The 14884-nt window shown below is 36.2% G+C and overlaps 1 protein-coding gene across 1 annotated transcript; it reads right to left on the minus strand.

Annotated features, from left to right (window-relative positions):
• Positions 1–1081: 1081 nt before the first annotated feature.
• On the minus strand, positions 1082–11419 carry rgs5a (regulator of G protein signaling 5a). Its single transcript, XM_042006020.1, has 5 exons — positions 11274–11419; positions 10529–10642; positions 9000–9061; positions 4353–4519; positions 1082–3758 (listed from the first exon to the last, which is right to left on the minus strand). The coding sequence occupies exons 1-5, from the start codon at positions 11315–11317 to the stop codon at positions 3594–3596; spliced, it is 552 nt and encodes a 183-aa protein (XP_041861954.1). The 5' UTR covers positions 11318–11419; the 3' UTR covers positions 1082–3593.
• Positions 11420–14884: the final 3465 nt, after the last annotated feature.

The raw sequence follows: 14884 nt of genomic DNA on the forward strand, positions 1-14884 counted from the left end.
AACTGACACTAAATTGTATGTATCATGTTGCTCTCCAGCTTAACATGATATAACAGATCACTCTGTTATGCTAGTCAATGCTAATGGACTAAAAAACATGGGGCTGCGGTGTTGCTGAGAGTTAATGACTAATTTGTTGTTAAATGTGACACTATTTGCGTCAGTGGAACACTCTGACCAAAAATTTTAATAATTCAGTCAGAAACATGCAACCTAAAGTAGTTTTAACAAAACTATGTCAAATATCTGACAAAATAGAAAATTAACAGCCTCTGAAAAAGTTTGAAACAATTTCTGAGTTTTGATAACTTACTAACAGGATGATAACTTAATAACAGGATTAGTGTTTTATAGTCCAGTGTGGATTGTCAGTTATTAAAAGCTATTTCTGTCAGATGAATCCTTGTTTACATTGATGCACTGATGTCTAACTAATATGAAATACAGAATAACTTTGAGATCTCCAGATAAGATATCCTTATCAATAACTCATAGAGCTACTCAGTTCTCCTTGAGTCAGTTGGACCAGGGATACATGGAAAACCTGGTGGATTTTTGCCATCATTCATTCTGGCAGGACTGAATTGAGTAGCCGTGTAGGGTTACCGGATAAATTAAAATAATTAGAAGAAAATCATAAATATTTGTTTTTGCAAGGCTGAGCGTTATCCATGTTAGCATCCCCTTTGGCCTACCGTTTATCAGGTAAAAACATTTGCAATGTTCAGCATCCTAAAATAGTGTGCTAAAAGTTGCTAATTAGCATAAAAGGCAGATGCACCTGAGGTTGAACAGTTCAAGTATTTAGCTAAACCAGAAAATTTTATAAACATTCATCATGTGGTAGCTATTTTATATGTACAACAAGAAGTATGCTATGTACTTTCGCTGTATGCTAATTTCCCATCGCAACATGTGGGTCTTTATGTAAACAAACTACAAATATCTATGTAATAAAAAAACAAACCAATATATATATATATATATATATATATATATATATATATATATATATATATATATATATATATAGCTAAATAAATAAAAATAAAAAACAAAAAACCAAAGTGACAATTTAAGGTCAAATGTTTTGTCCTTTATAACAATGAAAAGACCCTGATTGAGTCTTTTCCAGCTCTCCATTCAAAGACTCATGAATTCCATTGCTGTATATGAGAACAACTTAGATATTTACACATATAAATAAATACATCTTCAGGAATTGTATGCATAAATATTTTTATGTGATCCACTACAATTCGTACATGCAAGGCTACATCCATTAATGCATACTCAGCACTCTGAAAGCCCTTATTGATTTCTTTTGTTTGTTTTGGGATGATGCAGATTTTTCACTCATAACATTTCAGGTCATGACATCAGACTGGTCAATCTGTGCCATAATAAACCCTTGTCAATGCTGTACAAAGCTGAGACAAACTGAGTTTTGCAAATTTGTTGTTTTTGAAATCAATACAATCATAAATTCAATTAAAAAGTGATTAAAAATGCTTCATATCAGATATGGATGTGCTATATTTGCACTTTAGGAACAATAAGGACTTAAAATGCTGAATATAAATAATATTTGAGTTGGTTAAACACAATGTTTTTACTAAATAGAAGAAAAATCAGAAGAGAGTAAATATATCACGCTCAACGATTGCTACATTCAACTACATTCAGCTACATGTTTGTAGTTGGACAGTTAAACATTGCACCCTAACATTGATCTCTGCATTACATCTGTTTATGTTTCAGCCAAGCATAAGATGGTGTTTTCATACAGTACAGAAGGGTGATTAATAACTTGTGGTTATTGTAAATGGTAAACTTGTAAAAGAACATCAGAAGTTTGGTGAGGAGTGATTTTTATCATAATGCTCCCAAAGATTTTATAAATGTTTATTTAAAATGTTATGCATGTGTTGCATAATTTGTAATTAAAAGCCAATAATTAGATGATTCGCCACAAAAAGAGGAGATTGTCAAGTGCTGCATACTTTCAAGTTCTGTCTCCCATGTTTTTGTCTGGACCTTTTTAGGGACTCTGCATGCATACATATCACTTTGGTATTATCACATGGGAAAAAAAGCTCTCTTTGTATAAAGCCACTGCTCTGTTTACTCCTTTTTCTGAGATTCCCTCCTACTTGATTTTCCCATCTTAGCAACTTGCAGTTTAGTGGTAGCCATGGAGCTATGCCACTGAGCCAACTAGTCAGCACTGTCCTCAGGAATGGCTCCCATAGGGTTTATTTCAATCAAAAAGTTGGATTTGGTGAATATCCAGATGTTTTTTTTGTATTTATCTAAGAGTGAGAAAGTGAATGAGAGAAGCAGAATAAAGTTATGTGATAATGGTTAGTTTTGCTTTGATACAAGTCTCCTATTAAATTATTTTGTCAAAAAAGGACAAGATATTTGGTATAAGCTGAAGGTTTTTAAGAGAATCCACAGATTTCACTGCCTATGTTGCGCAACAGCTACTAAATTTGAGTATTCTTTGAAAAAACACAAACCGCATAACAGCCAATCTTACATTTAGTTATCTACAATACTTAATGTCTTTTACTGGAGAAGAAATACAAACAAATGTAGATGGAGGCATGTTTTGTGTATAGGAATGGGTAAGAACGGGCTATGATATGGAGTTTATGAAGTTTACTAGGTCCCAATATGATCAAACTATTCTAAATTTGATTCCTTTGTGGGGCATGAGTGGATCTCTGGTGCAAACAGCCCTGATATAAGATTTATTTACATTAAAATGTATTGTGATATTGACACTACCTTTACCCTGTAGTTGTAGTATGTAACAGACTCAGCTGCATCTGTGATCCAGCTTGTGACACTATAAGTTTTAATTCATCTACTTGGGATTGTTTCCACACCAAAGAAAATAAAACAAAGGTGAGAACAAATTAGACAAGGCCAAGCAAATAAACTAGCAAACCTCTTCTTCATTCACAAAGAAACACAAATCTCAAAGCTCTTTTTTTGGCTGGTATTGTTTCTGCTCTGACTCTGAGAGTAATACTCGACAGTTGCTGCAAAATGCACGTCTGTCAGTGGGTCAAGCTTATACACAAATCCAATTGTCAAGCACTCTGATCCACAATTATTTGTAACGTCATGTTTTCAGGGGATACTCTGTTTTTGCACCCAGTAGTTAAAGAGCTGACTTTGTGGCCTAGTGTGTTTCTATACTTTGACTTTATATTTGTTTAACACTTTATTTATTAAGGGCATTTTAAGCAAATTGAATTATTCTGGGGGAGTTTTAACAAGGGGGAACTTTAGGAATTAATGTTTCCAATGGTCCTAATTTGGAAAGAAATTCAGGAATATGTGTATAAGGTGGGGAGATGGGGCCGATTCAAAATGCAGTATTTCAGTTAAGCTGAATTCAAATTTTTGTTTCTTTTTTTGTTTAATTTGGATTTTGCAAAATGAAAGTCTTCAAGCTGTCTTACACAATTGAAATTTATTGGCTGTATTTAATTTTAAAGTCATCATTTCTTTCAGATTGTTTCAGCTGCTATTTGAAACCTTCCCACCCCCCTCCAACCCCCAGACTCCTGCTTCTAGGCTTAGTTGACCAGGAGGTCCTGGTACTGCTCAGACCGGAGGAAACGGCCGAAGGAGTCTTTCTCCATCAGGGCAAAAATCCTCTTCTGAGCCAGATCAAAGGTAGCAGGTGAAAGATCCACCAGGTTCCTGAGGGTCACATCCTTGGTAAAGTGATCAATGTTCACCTGTCGAGAGAAAGACCTGCTGTCAGAGGCAACTCAAATGGATGAAGAAGAAAACAGAAAGATGAGGATGATGATGAGTCTGAAGGAAAGGACTTAGACAGAATGTTTTTGATGGCTCATAATTCACAACCTGATTTAAATTTTTTGGAGAAATAAAAAAAAATAATAATAAATGAACAAATCCAGTGTTGTTTTGACAGCAGAAAAGCAGCTTTAACTTCATGCTTTGGAGAATATGTCCAAAAAAACCTCATAAAACCGTCCTTAAATAATTCATACTGTTAAACAGATCTTGTTATAGATGAGTAAAACTGGAGTAGGTAGTCATATCCCCACATTCATTAAACTTCTTAGTACATTAATATTTTAAAGCTGAGAGACCTGCAGTAGTCCTATAAGCTGCACGTTATTCAAAGAGTCTGCAGGCTAATATGCAAACCATCCTCAGTGAGCATGCCTTCATATTACAACACAGAAGTGAAACTCTGGTGCCTATTAGGTGATACAAACTACATGATTAACTGGAAAATGAGCTATCAATATTCCATGTGAAGTTGAGATACCAAAAAGAGGGAAGTCACTAGAGTTCCTGACCTCTCTGGGTCCCTCAGACTGAATGAAGTCCTCATAGATTTTCTTTGCCTTAGCAGCCATCTTCACAGGGTTCTTGATCTTCTTGAAGTCCTCACAGGCCATCCAGAACTCAATGTTCTCATCACTGAACTCGGACTGCAGGAAGCTGCGGAAAGTAGCCAGTCCATCTGATCACAAGAGAGATGGATGGATGTGTTAGAAGGTATACACCAACACAGCAAGTAATCATCTAAAAGTCAAAAGCAGAATGAGCTCAAGTATAAACATCCACAACACTTGAAAATGGCTTGCAGAAATGTGAGCAAAATGTGAGATTCAGGGCAGCAGCAGCACACGGACAAAAAGGATTGATTTAATTAAGAGACTAAGAGTCACAACTTAATTCTGAGTTAGTTCTCATATCCCTGAAGTATGATCTGCAGTAACGCTTTACTATAACTCACACTAAGGAGAACAAACAACCTCATAAGGAGGGATGGTTGACTGCGGAAGAGTAAGATGTCATCACAGACATCACTTTTCCCTCACAAAGGTAAAAGGTAATAAGGTTATGAGAAATGTTTATTAGCATCAGAAACAAAGAGTTTCTTCATGTTGGCTGGAAGCAGCTAGAATCACGTGAAGCACCTCTCCTGAGGAGGAGACGGAGACGCAACATCCAGGCAGCCTGAGATTAATGGTGATGTTTTTTTAATTTTATTTATTCAATTTTTTAGTACTTTATTCCATTACGTTTCCATTTCATAAATATTCAGATCTAATATTCAGTTTTATCATGAATAAATGAATATGCAGATAAACACACTGTTCAGTGAAAGTAAGTAAGTAAGTAAGTAAGTAAGTAAATGTTTATTTATATAGCACCTTTCAAGATAAAAATCACAAAGTGCTTAACAGTAAGACAAAACACTAAATAACAGTAATACAGAGAGAATAAAAACAAATAAAACTAAGTAAAAGCAAGTTTAAAAAGATGTGTTTTTAGCTGCTTTTTAAAAGAGATCATGGAGTCCACAGATCTCAGGCTTAGAGGAAGGGAGTTCCAGAGGACAGGAGCCACTGCTGCAAAGGCTCTGTCCCCCTTAGTTTTCAGCCATGTTGGTTTAACAACCAGCAGATCTTGATGACTCGATCTCAGGGACCTGCTGGGCACGTAGAGCTGTAGGAGATCCCTGATGTATTCAGGTGCTTGGTCATGTAGGGCTTGATAGGTTAAAACCAGAATTTTAAAATGCACCCTGTAATAAATGGGAAGCCAGTGCAGCTGGATTAGTAGAGGAGTGACATGGGTGAATTTGGAGGATTTAGTTATCAGCCTTGCAGCAGCGTTCTGAACCAACTGGTGACGGTCAAGGGGTTTTTTGCTTAAACATGTGAAGAGGAAATTAATCAAAAGGAAACTTATTTGAACATCAAAAGAAAAATACAAAGTAATGGAATAATTACTTTCCCAAGTAATTAGTTATTCTTATATCACTGTAACTCTGCTACTAATACAGTTACTTTTCTGGATAAGTAACTAGTAACTATAATTATGCTTTTGAAGTAATGTGTCCAACGCTGATAATCAGTATATAAATGACAAATGGTGACAAAGGACAGTAACGCTCAGAAAACCACAGCAAACCCTTTATTATCTTCCTCTTATAAAGTTATGACAATGAATTATGGCAACATTCATCCATCAGGAATGAAAACACAAAATAAAGCAGTATAATAATAATAATAATAATAATAATAATAATAATAATCTGCATTTCCATTTAATTACTTTCCTATTTGCCCCATCTTGCCCCATTTATTGTGAATACAGGCACTCCAGTACCACTCTATATTTACTGAAAAAGAGGATTCACACCTGTTTTTAAGCAGTGACTGTTGCCTCTTAAATACATTTTCCATAACAGTGCATTCATCTTTGAAAGAAAGAAAAAAAGAAGAAAAGAAAAAAAAAAAACCCTGTGGAGCATTGTGGCCATTATTTCATTTTCATCTGAAAAGGCTGAGGTGAAGTAATGGAAAATAAGACGTGAGGAGGAAAATTTATTGTGGCTAAACTGTGATAAACATTCCACTGGATTGAAATTTGAGAAAGTTTAGTAAGATTAGGTATTATTATGAAAGTATGGGTGGTTTAATTGCAAATAAATAAATAAAAATCTGTAGCATCAATAGAAATCCAGCCAGGCATTTAAAACTTCACTGACAATTATAGGAATGAAAACAGATTTTTGAATAAATATCTCCTAACAGATACGGACAAACATCAATGAATATTTTTTTCACAAACTGAAGCACTTTAGTTATCCCAAAACAAGGTTCAGTATAACAGCCACTTATTTCAGTCAAGGCCATTGTGATTTCACACAATGCCTGTGAAAGCTCCTATTGTCTGAACAAGCATGTGCTACACATGATAAGAGTTCTGCTACGGCCTCAGGCTTTTATCTTCAATCTGAATGGCTAGCATGGCTCAAAATAACACGCAATTCTAATCAAGCTGCAGCTTTTTTTGTGTGTTTTTTGATAGACGTTCAGTACAAGGACTCACAAAATGAAACACACACACATGCATAGATGCTGATGTCAAGCAGTTTGTGCATAAGTGCTTTTGAACCTGCACAAATGTGATAGTTTCTTACTTCCATGTCAACAGAATTCAACTAGATTTCCATGTCAGTTTTAATTAGATGCAGTAAGTTTAATTCAGCTGCCCCCCATAAGCTGCATAAAACAAGTGGATCAGAAAATACATGTAATTATAAACTGCAGATGTCAGTTTGGAAATTGGGTACAAGTTCATTCATTATGTGCTTCCTGTTACATTATGCAATCTGTAACTTAAGAAGGAAAAAGAGGGGGGGCAGTTCCATATACGAGAGAAAATAACTCACTGAGACTCCCATGACAATTAATAAGGGAAAAGCCATGAAGAATATTGTTAATGCAGAATCTCATGTAGATAAATAATCATGGCACATACAGTGCTTAGCAGCACACACACACACAATAAATCACCCTAGTGGAATCATTTAGACTTCTCCCTAGAGATGTAACCATAACACACGTAACCTTTATGGGGTTGGTATACACACAGATGCATACACACATTAATTCAAGTGTGCAAATGCAAGACAAACACATCTCTCTGGCCTGGACTGAGCTGAAGGAGCCACTTTTGCCACCCACGAGCTCCTCATAGAAAAATGTTTCTTGTGCACAGATCAGCTGGTGCGTGTTTAAATGCACAGGTTTAGGATGAGTGACTTATTAGCCGGAGAGTTTACACGTATGACTAAATACCATTAACCATTAGAGTTAATCATCAGTCCTGCTGGCTCTCAGCTTCTCTGCAATTTGGGAAGTAAACAGTGGAGCAAGAGGTTTATTTCTGACATGTTGGTTAATTGCAAACGTGTTTTCCCCTCTTCAGGATTCCTTAATTTCTTTTTTTGTATTTTATTTCAGTCAGCATCTAAACTTAGCTTTGCAAGCCTTTACATAACTGAAGCATTTTATGATTGTGGAACCAAGTCTGACCACAAAATGTGTATTTTGAATCATATTTATGTCCATAAATGTGGACTTGTCACACTTTTTAACTTACAACCACTGTAAGCATTTGTGAGAATGATGTGGACCTGTGATTGAAAGTACCGTGGAGGACATGTATGATGGGTTTAGAAGAAAACTCTGGTATGGAAGCTGGGGCACGAGCTCCTCCAATTTCCACTCTCCTTATGTTGTCATGTTGACATATTAAATTACCATGTTATAACTTTCAGAGATATAAGCAGCATTTTTTATTGTAAATAAAGTAAAAAAAAAAGTCAGTGTGCAATTTGTAAAACTTTAATCTGTCTTGTTTTGAAAATCAACGTTGACGTTACAGCTCTTTTATCCAAATTAGCCCTAAATTTAAATATAAAAATGCATATGATTTATGTGCCATTTGTGCTGCAAGCCCAGGCAGACCAAGCACACTATAACAACATTCATGAGGCAATAATAAAAATCTCTTCATTATTTAGCCGATCATCCAATTAAACTACAATGGTCACATGGATGCCTGATCAAGCACACATCCTGTGTATCTTTTATGGAAAGCAAAAGCTTCTTTGGTCTGTTGTACCTGTTTATCAGACAGGCACCAGACATCAGGCCAGGCTGGTCTGTTACATAACATGGACCAATGGTTTAAATTGTATGAAATAATGATGCCCTTTGCAGCTGCTCTGTTTTGTTATTCTTCCCACAATACAACACAGAGTGCACAGAAGAGGTCACTTTAATATGAAAAATGGATTTTGCTTTGGAGTTCCAGACAGAAAAGTTGTTTGTACAAACATGCAAGCAAAACAGTCAGAGCACAGAAAGCAAAAAGAAAAAGTATCAAAGAATCAATAACACATCTTTAAATGGAAGATATGACAGCTTAATGATGATATTAATAACAGAACATGTCAGTGTTTAGTAAATAATACTCCAAAGTACATTTTAAAACCACAGATTAATAGGATTAGAGTTTCAGATTAGCTTTCAGGCACCCACCGTTTACTGACACATAAGTAGGATTGTTTGTTTGTGTTTCAATAAATGAGATTATAAAAGGTCAAGAAAAGACAAATTAAAAGAGGAAAGACCTACAGCTGTTGTTCAGGACTCGGTCCAGACTCTCACGCCATTGAGCAGCCTCCTCAGGAGTCGGCCTGTGGTAAAAAAGAAATGAAAATTCTGATCATTTTGGCACGCTACAGGAATAGTTAAACGCATTACAAAGATTTAAAGACTTTGTCACCAAAGTGCAGTCCTGTGGCTGGAAACAGAACTCAGGGGCAAACACAAAAGACACTATCTGATGGTAACAGCATAAACAGATTGTTGCCACCCAAGGTGTTGTTCAGTAGCTGCTGAGTGAAAAAGAAACAAATCTGCTCCCAACATTTAAAGTTGACCACCTCAGCTGGAAACAGTGTGCGATGTTATAAATGAATCTTATCTGTAAGCGAACAGTTACTAAGACGAGCCACATATCCTACGTGTCAGTGTGCACGTTTGTTTCATGCATGGAGATCTACAGAGAAACTCAAACCTTTGATCTCAGTTTCTGCCTATTGATTTGAGTCTGGAAAACACTTCCTGAGAATGGATTGTCTTTGGTACATAATGTGTATTCAACCAATCAAGCATTTAGATACAGTTCTGAGACTTTGAACAAGTTTAAAGGGGCAAGTTATTGATGTTGAAGTTGAGGCTTGTTTCAGAAAAATCCACCATCTCTGTCACCTTTACGGTAAATTTTTCAAAGCCTCAGCAATGTCCAGTGATCTGTTATAATCTGTTGAACCAATCTAAATAAAGAGGTAATGCATGCTGAAAGAAAAGTAAACAACGGACCAAAATGTAGCTTCAACATGAGTCTTACCGGCTCTCTCCAGCAGGTTTTTAAGTAAAAATAAAAAAAAGAAAAAAAAAAACGCTTCATTCAAACTGAATTGTAGGATGTGTATTTTAAGGGTTCTCTCTCGAAGTGGTTCCTAACCTTTCTTGGGGACCCCCTTGGTGCAAATACTAAAAACCCATGGACCCCCTGCCCCACCCCATGCTGATACCATGCTTGATTTTATGCTTTCAAAGGTGGGGTCCTCACCATCAATAATGTATTCTGGCTGAGTCCTGTACTTCAATAAAGCCAAAGTTAAATTAATAATATAACCTTACATTTTTTCTTAAAAAAGGGACAATGTTTGGACATCAGCCACAATGGCTCTGAACATTCAACGCCTCGGGGAACCCCTGTGTTCTTTGGAGGACCCCCTTGGGAACTATTGCTCTATCGAACTTACTTTAGTCAGAAAATTTAAAAAGAGTGAACACTTTTTTACTCCAAGAAAAAAAAAAAAAGATAAAAGTCAACATAATTTATCTCCCAGCTGTCCCTTGAAGGTAATGCTTCTCTATTTGCTTTGTACCATCTCACTCTGACATCTGAGCCCACTCAGTGTCTGGAGAGGTTTAATCTCTTTTGATCTGCACATTTTGTGAGTGCTTGAGGCTCTGTTCTCCCACTCTTAACATCGGTTATCTGGTTAACTCTCAGGCAATCACTGCCCACATCACACGCATCTCTTTTTTTTAGGGGGGTGGGGGGGGGGGGGGTATGAAAAAACACTCACTTCTGCAGCTTCTCTGGCTTCTTTTCAGTCTTCTCATTGTAGGGGATGATGAGGTCGATGGCATTTTCTGGTTTTTGCAGTAAAACTCCCAATTTTGACTTGATCTCCTTAGCCCTGGAGATGAAAAAACAAAGCAGAAGCTGCTGTAAAGTCATGGTTTAAGCTCTTAGTTGGGTAATGATCAGCCTAGCTGAAACTTTCTTGACATTTGACATCCTTTGTTTAACTTAAAACAAGCATATGACTTACTCATTTATTGTTCAAAATGATAAAAATCTAGCTTTGAAACATGTTTTAAATAAAGTGTCTCAACAAGAGGAAAAACTATTCCATCTCTACTTTAAGTTTGAAAGTTGCTTTTTAAAAATCAGAATAAAAATGTTTTTAAATGTATTTCTATTGACTTTGCAGGCTTAGAAATACGCCTGACCTCCTTTTTGGCTTGTGACACACACTTTTCTCTCTAACTCTGAGTCGGGTAAAACCTGACATAACAAGAAAATAAGTATATTTTTCTCATAAAATTTGTTTCTGAAACAGAAACAAAAGTTAAAAGAAAAGTTTTTTTTTTTTAACATTTAAATGCTTCTATGTAGAAACTAAGCAGTAGAAATATGGTGATACAATTTGATAAAAGATATTCAGATCCACTCTGAAGGACTTTAAAACATCTTAGGAGCAAAATTTACATAACTTCAGATGTGACCGGACTGAAAGAAATATAAGGTAATGATGCAGGTCTCACCTTTCCAGGCAGGTTTGAGGTAAGGCAGCTAATCCTTTACACATTCTCCAGAGCTTTCTGTTACAGTGCTTTAGATTGAATTCAGTTTTCCTGTTTGGCTTCTGTGAGTCTCCGAATTCCTTTTGCTCTCTGACTGGCTTTCAGCACATGGGGAGTTTTATACAGACGCCCTTTGGGCTGTGGGCCAACAGCTAAGCCAATCAGACTGGAATGTGTACAGCACAGGAGGCTAAGCAGCCTCGCTGAGGAAGGGTGGGTTTTCTGAAGTGAATGCCTGTTTGCTTTGAGGTTTCAATCAACCAACAGATCCTGGAAACTTGTGCAGGATGCAAGAAAGGAAAATAAGTTTGCACTGGCGTTAAATGTTGTTACACTTTAATTAAGACAGTATATTTCTCATCTTATCAGATGTTTGTAATAAAATGTTTCCTATGAGTCTGAATAAAAAGGTGTATTTATGTAACATTTGGGTTTTACAGTTTTACAGTAGCAACTTTAAAGGAATATTAAACAATTTTTCTGCAAACCATGTTTTTTTTTTTTAAGAAAAGGAGGGAATCTTATCAAACACTGAAGGATGTGTAAATCAAAGCAAATGCATGAGATGTTTTGCCAATTTCAACAGCCTTGCAAAACTTCAAAATCATGAACACAAGCACATCTTGTCCTGTTCTTCATCATAGCAAGCAGAAGCGGAGCTTCATGGGCATAAGGCTCCATCAGAGTTTTTATTATTATTTTCTTTTTTAAATATTATTTATTTGTTTTGAATTATGGAATTTACATAATCTTGCTGGATTTGACAGGAGGGGACCGAAAAAAAAGGAGAATAGTGAATAGAAGTAAAATGGAAAGTAGAAAAAAGAAATCGGAGACAAACAGACAACAATTTGGAAAAAAGAGTCGTTGCCTTCTAACAGCAGACAACCAGCTGCTACACCTGTACTTAAACACAACAGAGAGCTTCTTACAGCTTTTACAGGAAAACAAAGCTGACAATCATCAGGAGTTCCTAAAAATAAATAAATAACCAAAACAACAACAACAACAACAAAAAAATTAATAAAAAAAACAAGCTTTTAGTGTATAAACCCACTGGACAACTCTGACTGTGTCAGCAAGCAGAGTGTGAGGAATGAGGAGTGAGCAGAGTGTGATCGTGCAAATGTGACCACGCCTCTACAGAGGCTAGAGACTAGGGCGGCCCAGAGACCCGGGTGATCAGCAGCAATCCCGGCGCATGAACCCAAGCCCACCCCTGCTATTGTTTGTTTGTAAAGTGTGTGTTGTTTGCAATTAAAGTTTATTGTAGCATAAATGAATATTATGAATATGAATAAATGTCCTACATCAGATGTGAGGGAGTTTAAAGAATGTTGTCACAGTAATTTAAATAAAAAAAAAAAGAAAAACAGTAATTATCCCTGCTGCTGCAAAAGTGAACTTAGTTAACTTGTTTAACCTGCTGGTAAAGGCAGCCTTGGTTAGTGACTAATGAAGCATTTAAACACTTTTATATATTTTGGTCTTATGCACGATGACTATTGGACAGATCTGAAGTTGTTTTAGACTATCTCTATCAGCTTCTCTTATCCCTTTTACTGATGTGAAGCATCACCTCACAGGTTGAGTCATGGCAACCGGTGTACAGTCATCAGGCAAAGATGCTGGTTTTTGGTTCAGTTCAATCAAACCAGATAGTGGTTTTCCCCCGAACCTCAGCCAACTGCTTTTGGGGCTATAAAAGATAAAAAACCATGTAGCTGCCACAAATGGGTGTTGCACAAGTTTGACAGAGGTCACCAGCACACACATTACTAATAAATCTAATACAAACTTTCTTTTTATAAAGATGGTGATTCATTTAAAAATATTTGCTGTTGCAATGCACTGCCGCTGTATACACATATAATTTTTGGGAGACATTGTGTAAAGCTGGATCGGCAGAAAGGCGGACACAGATGCAGGCATAAGTGTGCTTCTCCTGAGTAGTAGCAACAAGACCATACAAAGAATCTGAGGAGTACTAGAGGCTTAAATAGAGGGGAGAACAGGTGTGACTCATTAGGCTGATGAGGAGAAGACACAGGTGAAGTCTGATGTGATGAGAACAGAGGAATCCTGGGTGATGTAGTCGTAGGACCGGTGATCAGTAGGCTGGTGAAGATGGGCGTACTGGTGGAGGAGGAACAGACATGACACATTGTCAGCTGGAGACAATTTTCACTCACAATACGTTTTATTAATGCAAATTTTTAATGATTTTTTTTTTCTTGTTTTAATTCTTATTAAATTATTAAATCAAGTAAAAATCCACACAGGAATGATGTTTTCCTGATTATACAACCTGTTAATCTAAAGGTTGAGACAGAAAAATTTTGCATTGGCTCCTGATTTTTCTACTCGCCATTTACAATATTAGACCTTGGAACTTAATATCTTTACTTCTCTGCATATGTATTTATCTTATTCCTCAAAAACCTCAGTATAAAGTGTTTTATTATTAGTTTTGTCATATTTTTTAAGGAACAGCATGGATGCTACTATAATTACTGTTAAAAAAAAACAAAAAACAAAACTCCATCTGTCTATTTAGAAAGTGGCATTTAAAGCTGTATGGTTATTATTAATTTTTACATTGAAAGAAGTACACAAAGTTCAACTTCTTTTCACAAGCTTTCCACTTACAGAGTTTTCTGTCATTTCAGAAAATATTAATAAACTGATTCATTTGTAATTTCATTGCTGAAGCCACATTCATACATACTCATGCCGTTGCACAGGGTTACGGGGACAATCTCTCATTTATTTAACAGATTAAAATCAAGTGAGGCGACGTGCTCACAATTTTCATATGCTTTATTACAACTGCACAAGCAATTAAGCCTTTAAAACACAACTTTATCATGAAAAACTACTTGATTTATTGAAGAAGTTGCTTTTAAGCTTGTTTTGTTAAGGCACATGGCGTTATTGTTGAAATTACTCAATTTTTGTGACATTTAGTCAGGTGAGACTAGAGGGAATTATAGTAATTACTCTCCATTAAAACTGCTCAGGTTTTATCTCCAATCTGTTGCTTGACTGTACAATCCTGGTTGGCTGTTATTACTCAGCAAAGTCATAACAAAGATAAATGTAAGAAACTGCAATTTCCCCTTGGTTTCCCGATCACAATTCTGATCTTCTGAGAAATTTAATTTGAAAATTCATTGAACTTGGAATGACAGTGTTATTATCCCCAGTTCAGGCTCAACCTCATTAATCTTTTGTGTATGCACGTAATAAAATCTCTCAGGTGACCTGAGGGTAGATTTTTTTTACTGTTTTAGATTAAAAAGTTGCACCTGATGTGTTGCTGTATTATAAGATAAAAGCTTGTTATGTTGCAGGGTTGTAATTCCACATCACTGTGTGTGCAGCTGAATACTTGTGCATGTAGCAGCCAAGGGTGGAGCTAGAGGTGTAACCTGGGGGGCACAGGCCATCCCTAAAATCTGAGTGGTCTCTCAGGTGCCATCCCGAGGATAGAAAATCAAATTCTGCCCAAGGACAAGTAAATGTAAATGTATGTATGTTGTTTTAGATCAGCACCAACATGTTCCTGATTA

This window comes from Melanotaenia boesemani, chromosome 14 (assembly GCF_017639745.1).
Source record: "Melanotaenia boesemani isolate fMelBoe1 chromosome 14, fMelBoe1.pri, whole genome shotgun sequence".
Lineage (NCBI taxonomy): Eukaryota > Metazoa > Chordata > Actinopteri > Atheriniformes > Melanotaeniidae > Melanotaenia > Melanotaenia boesemani.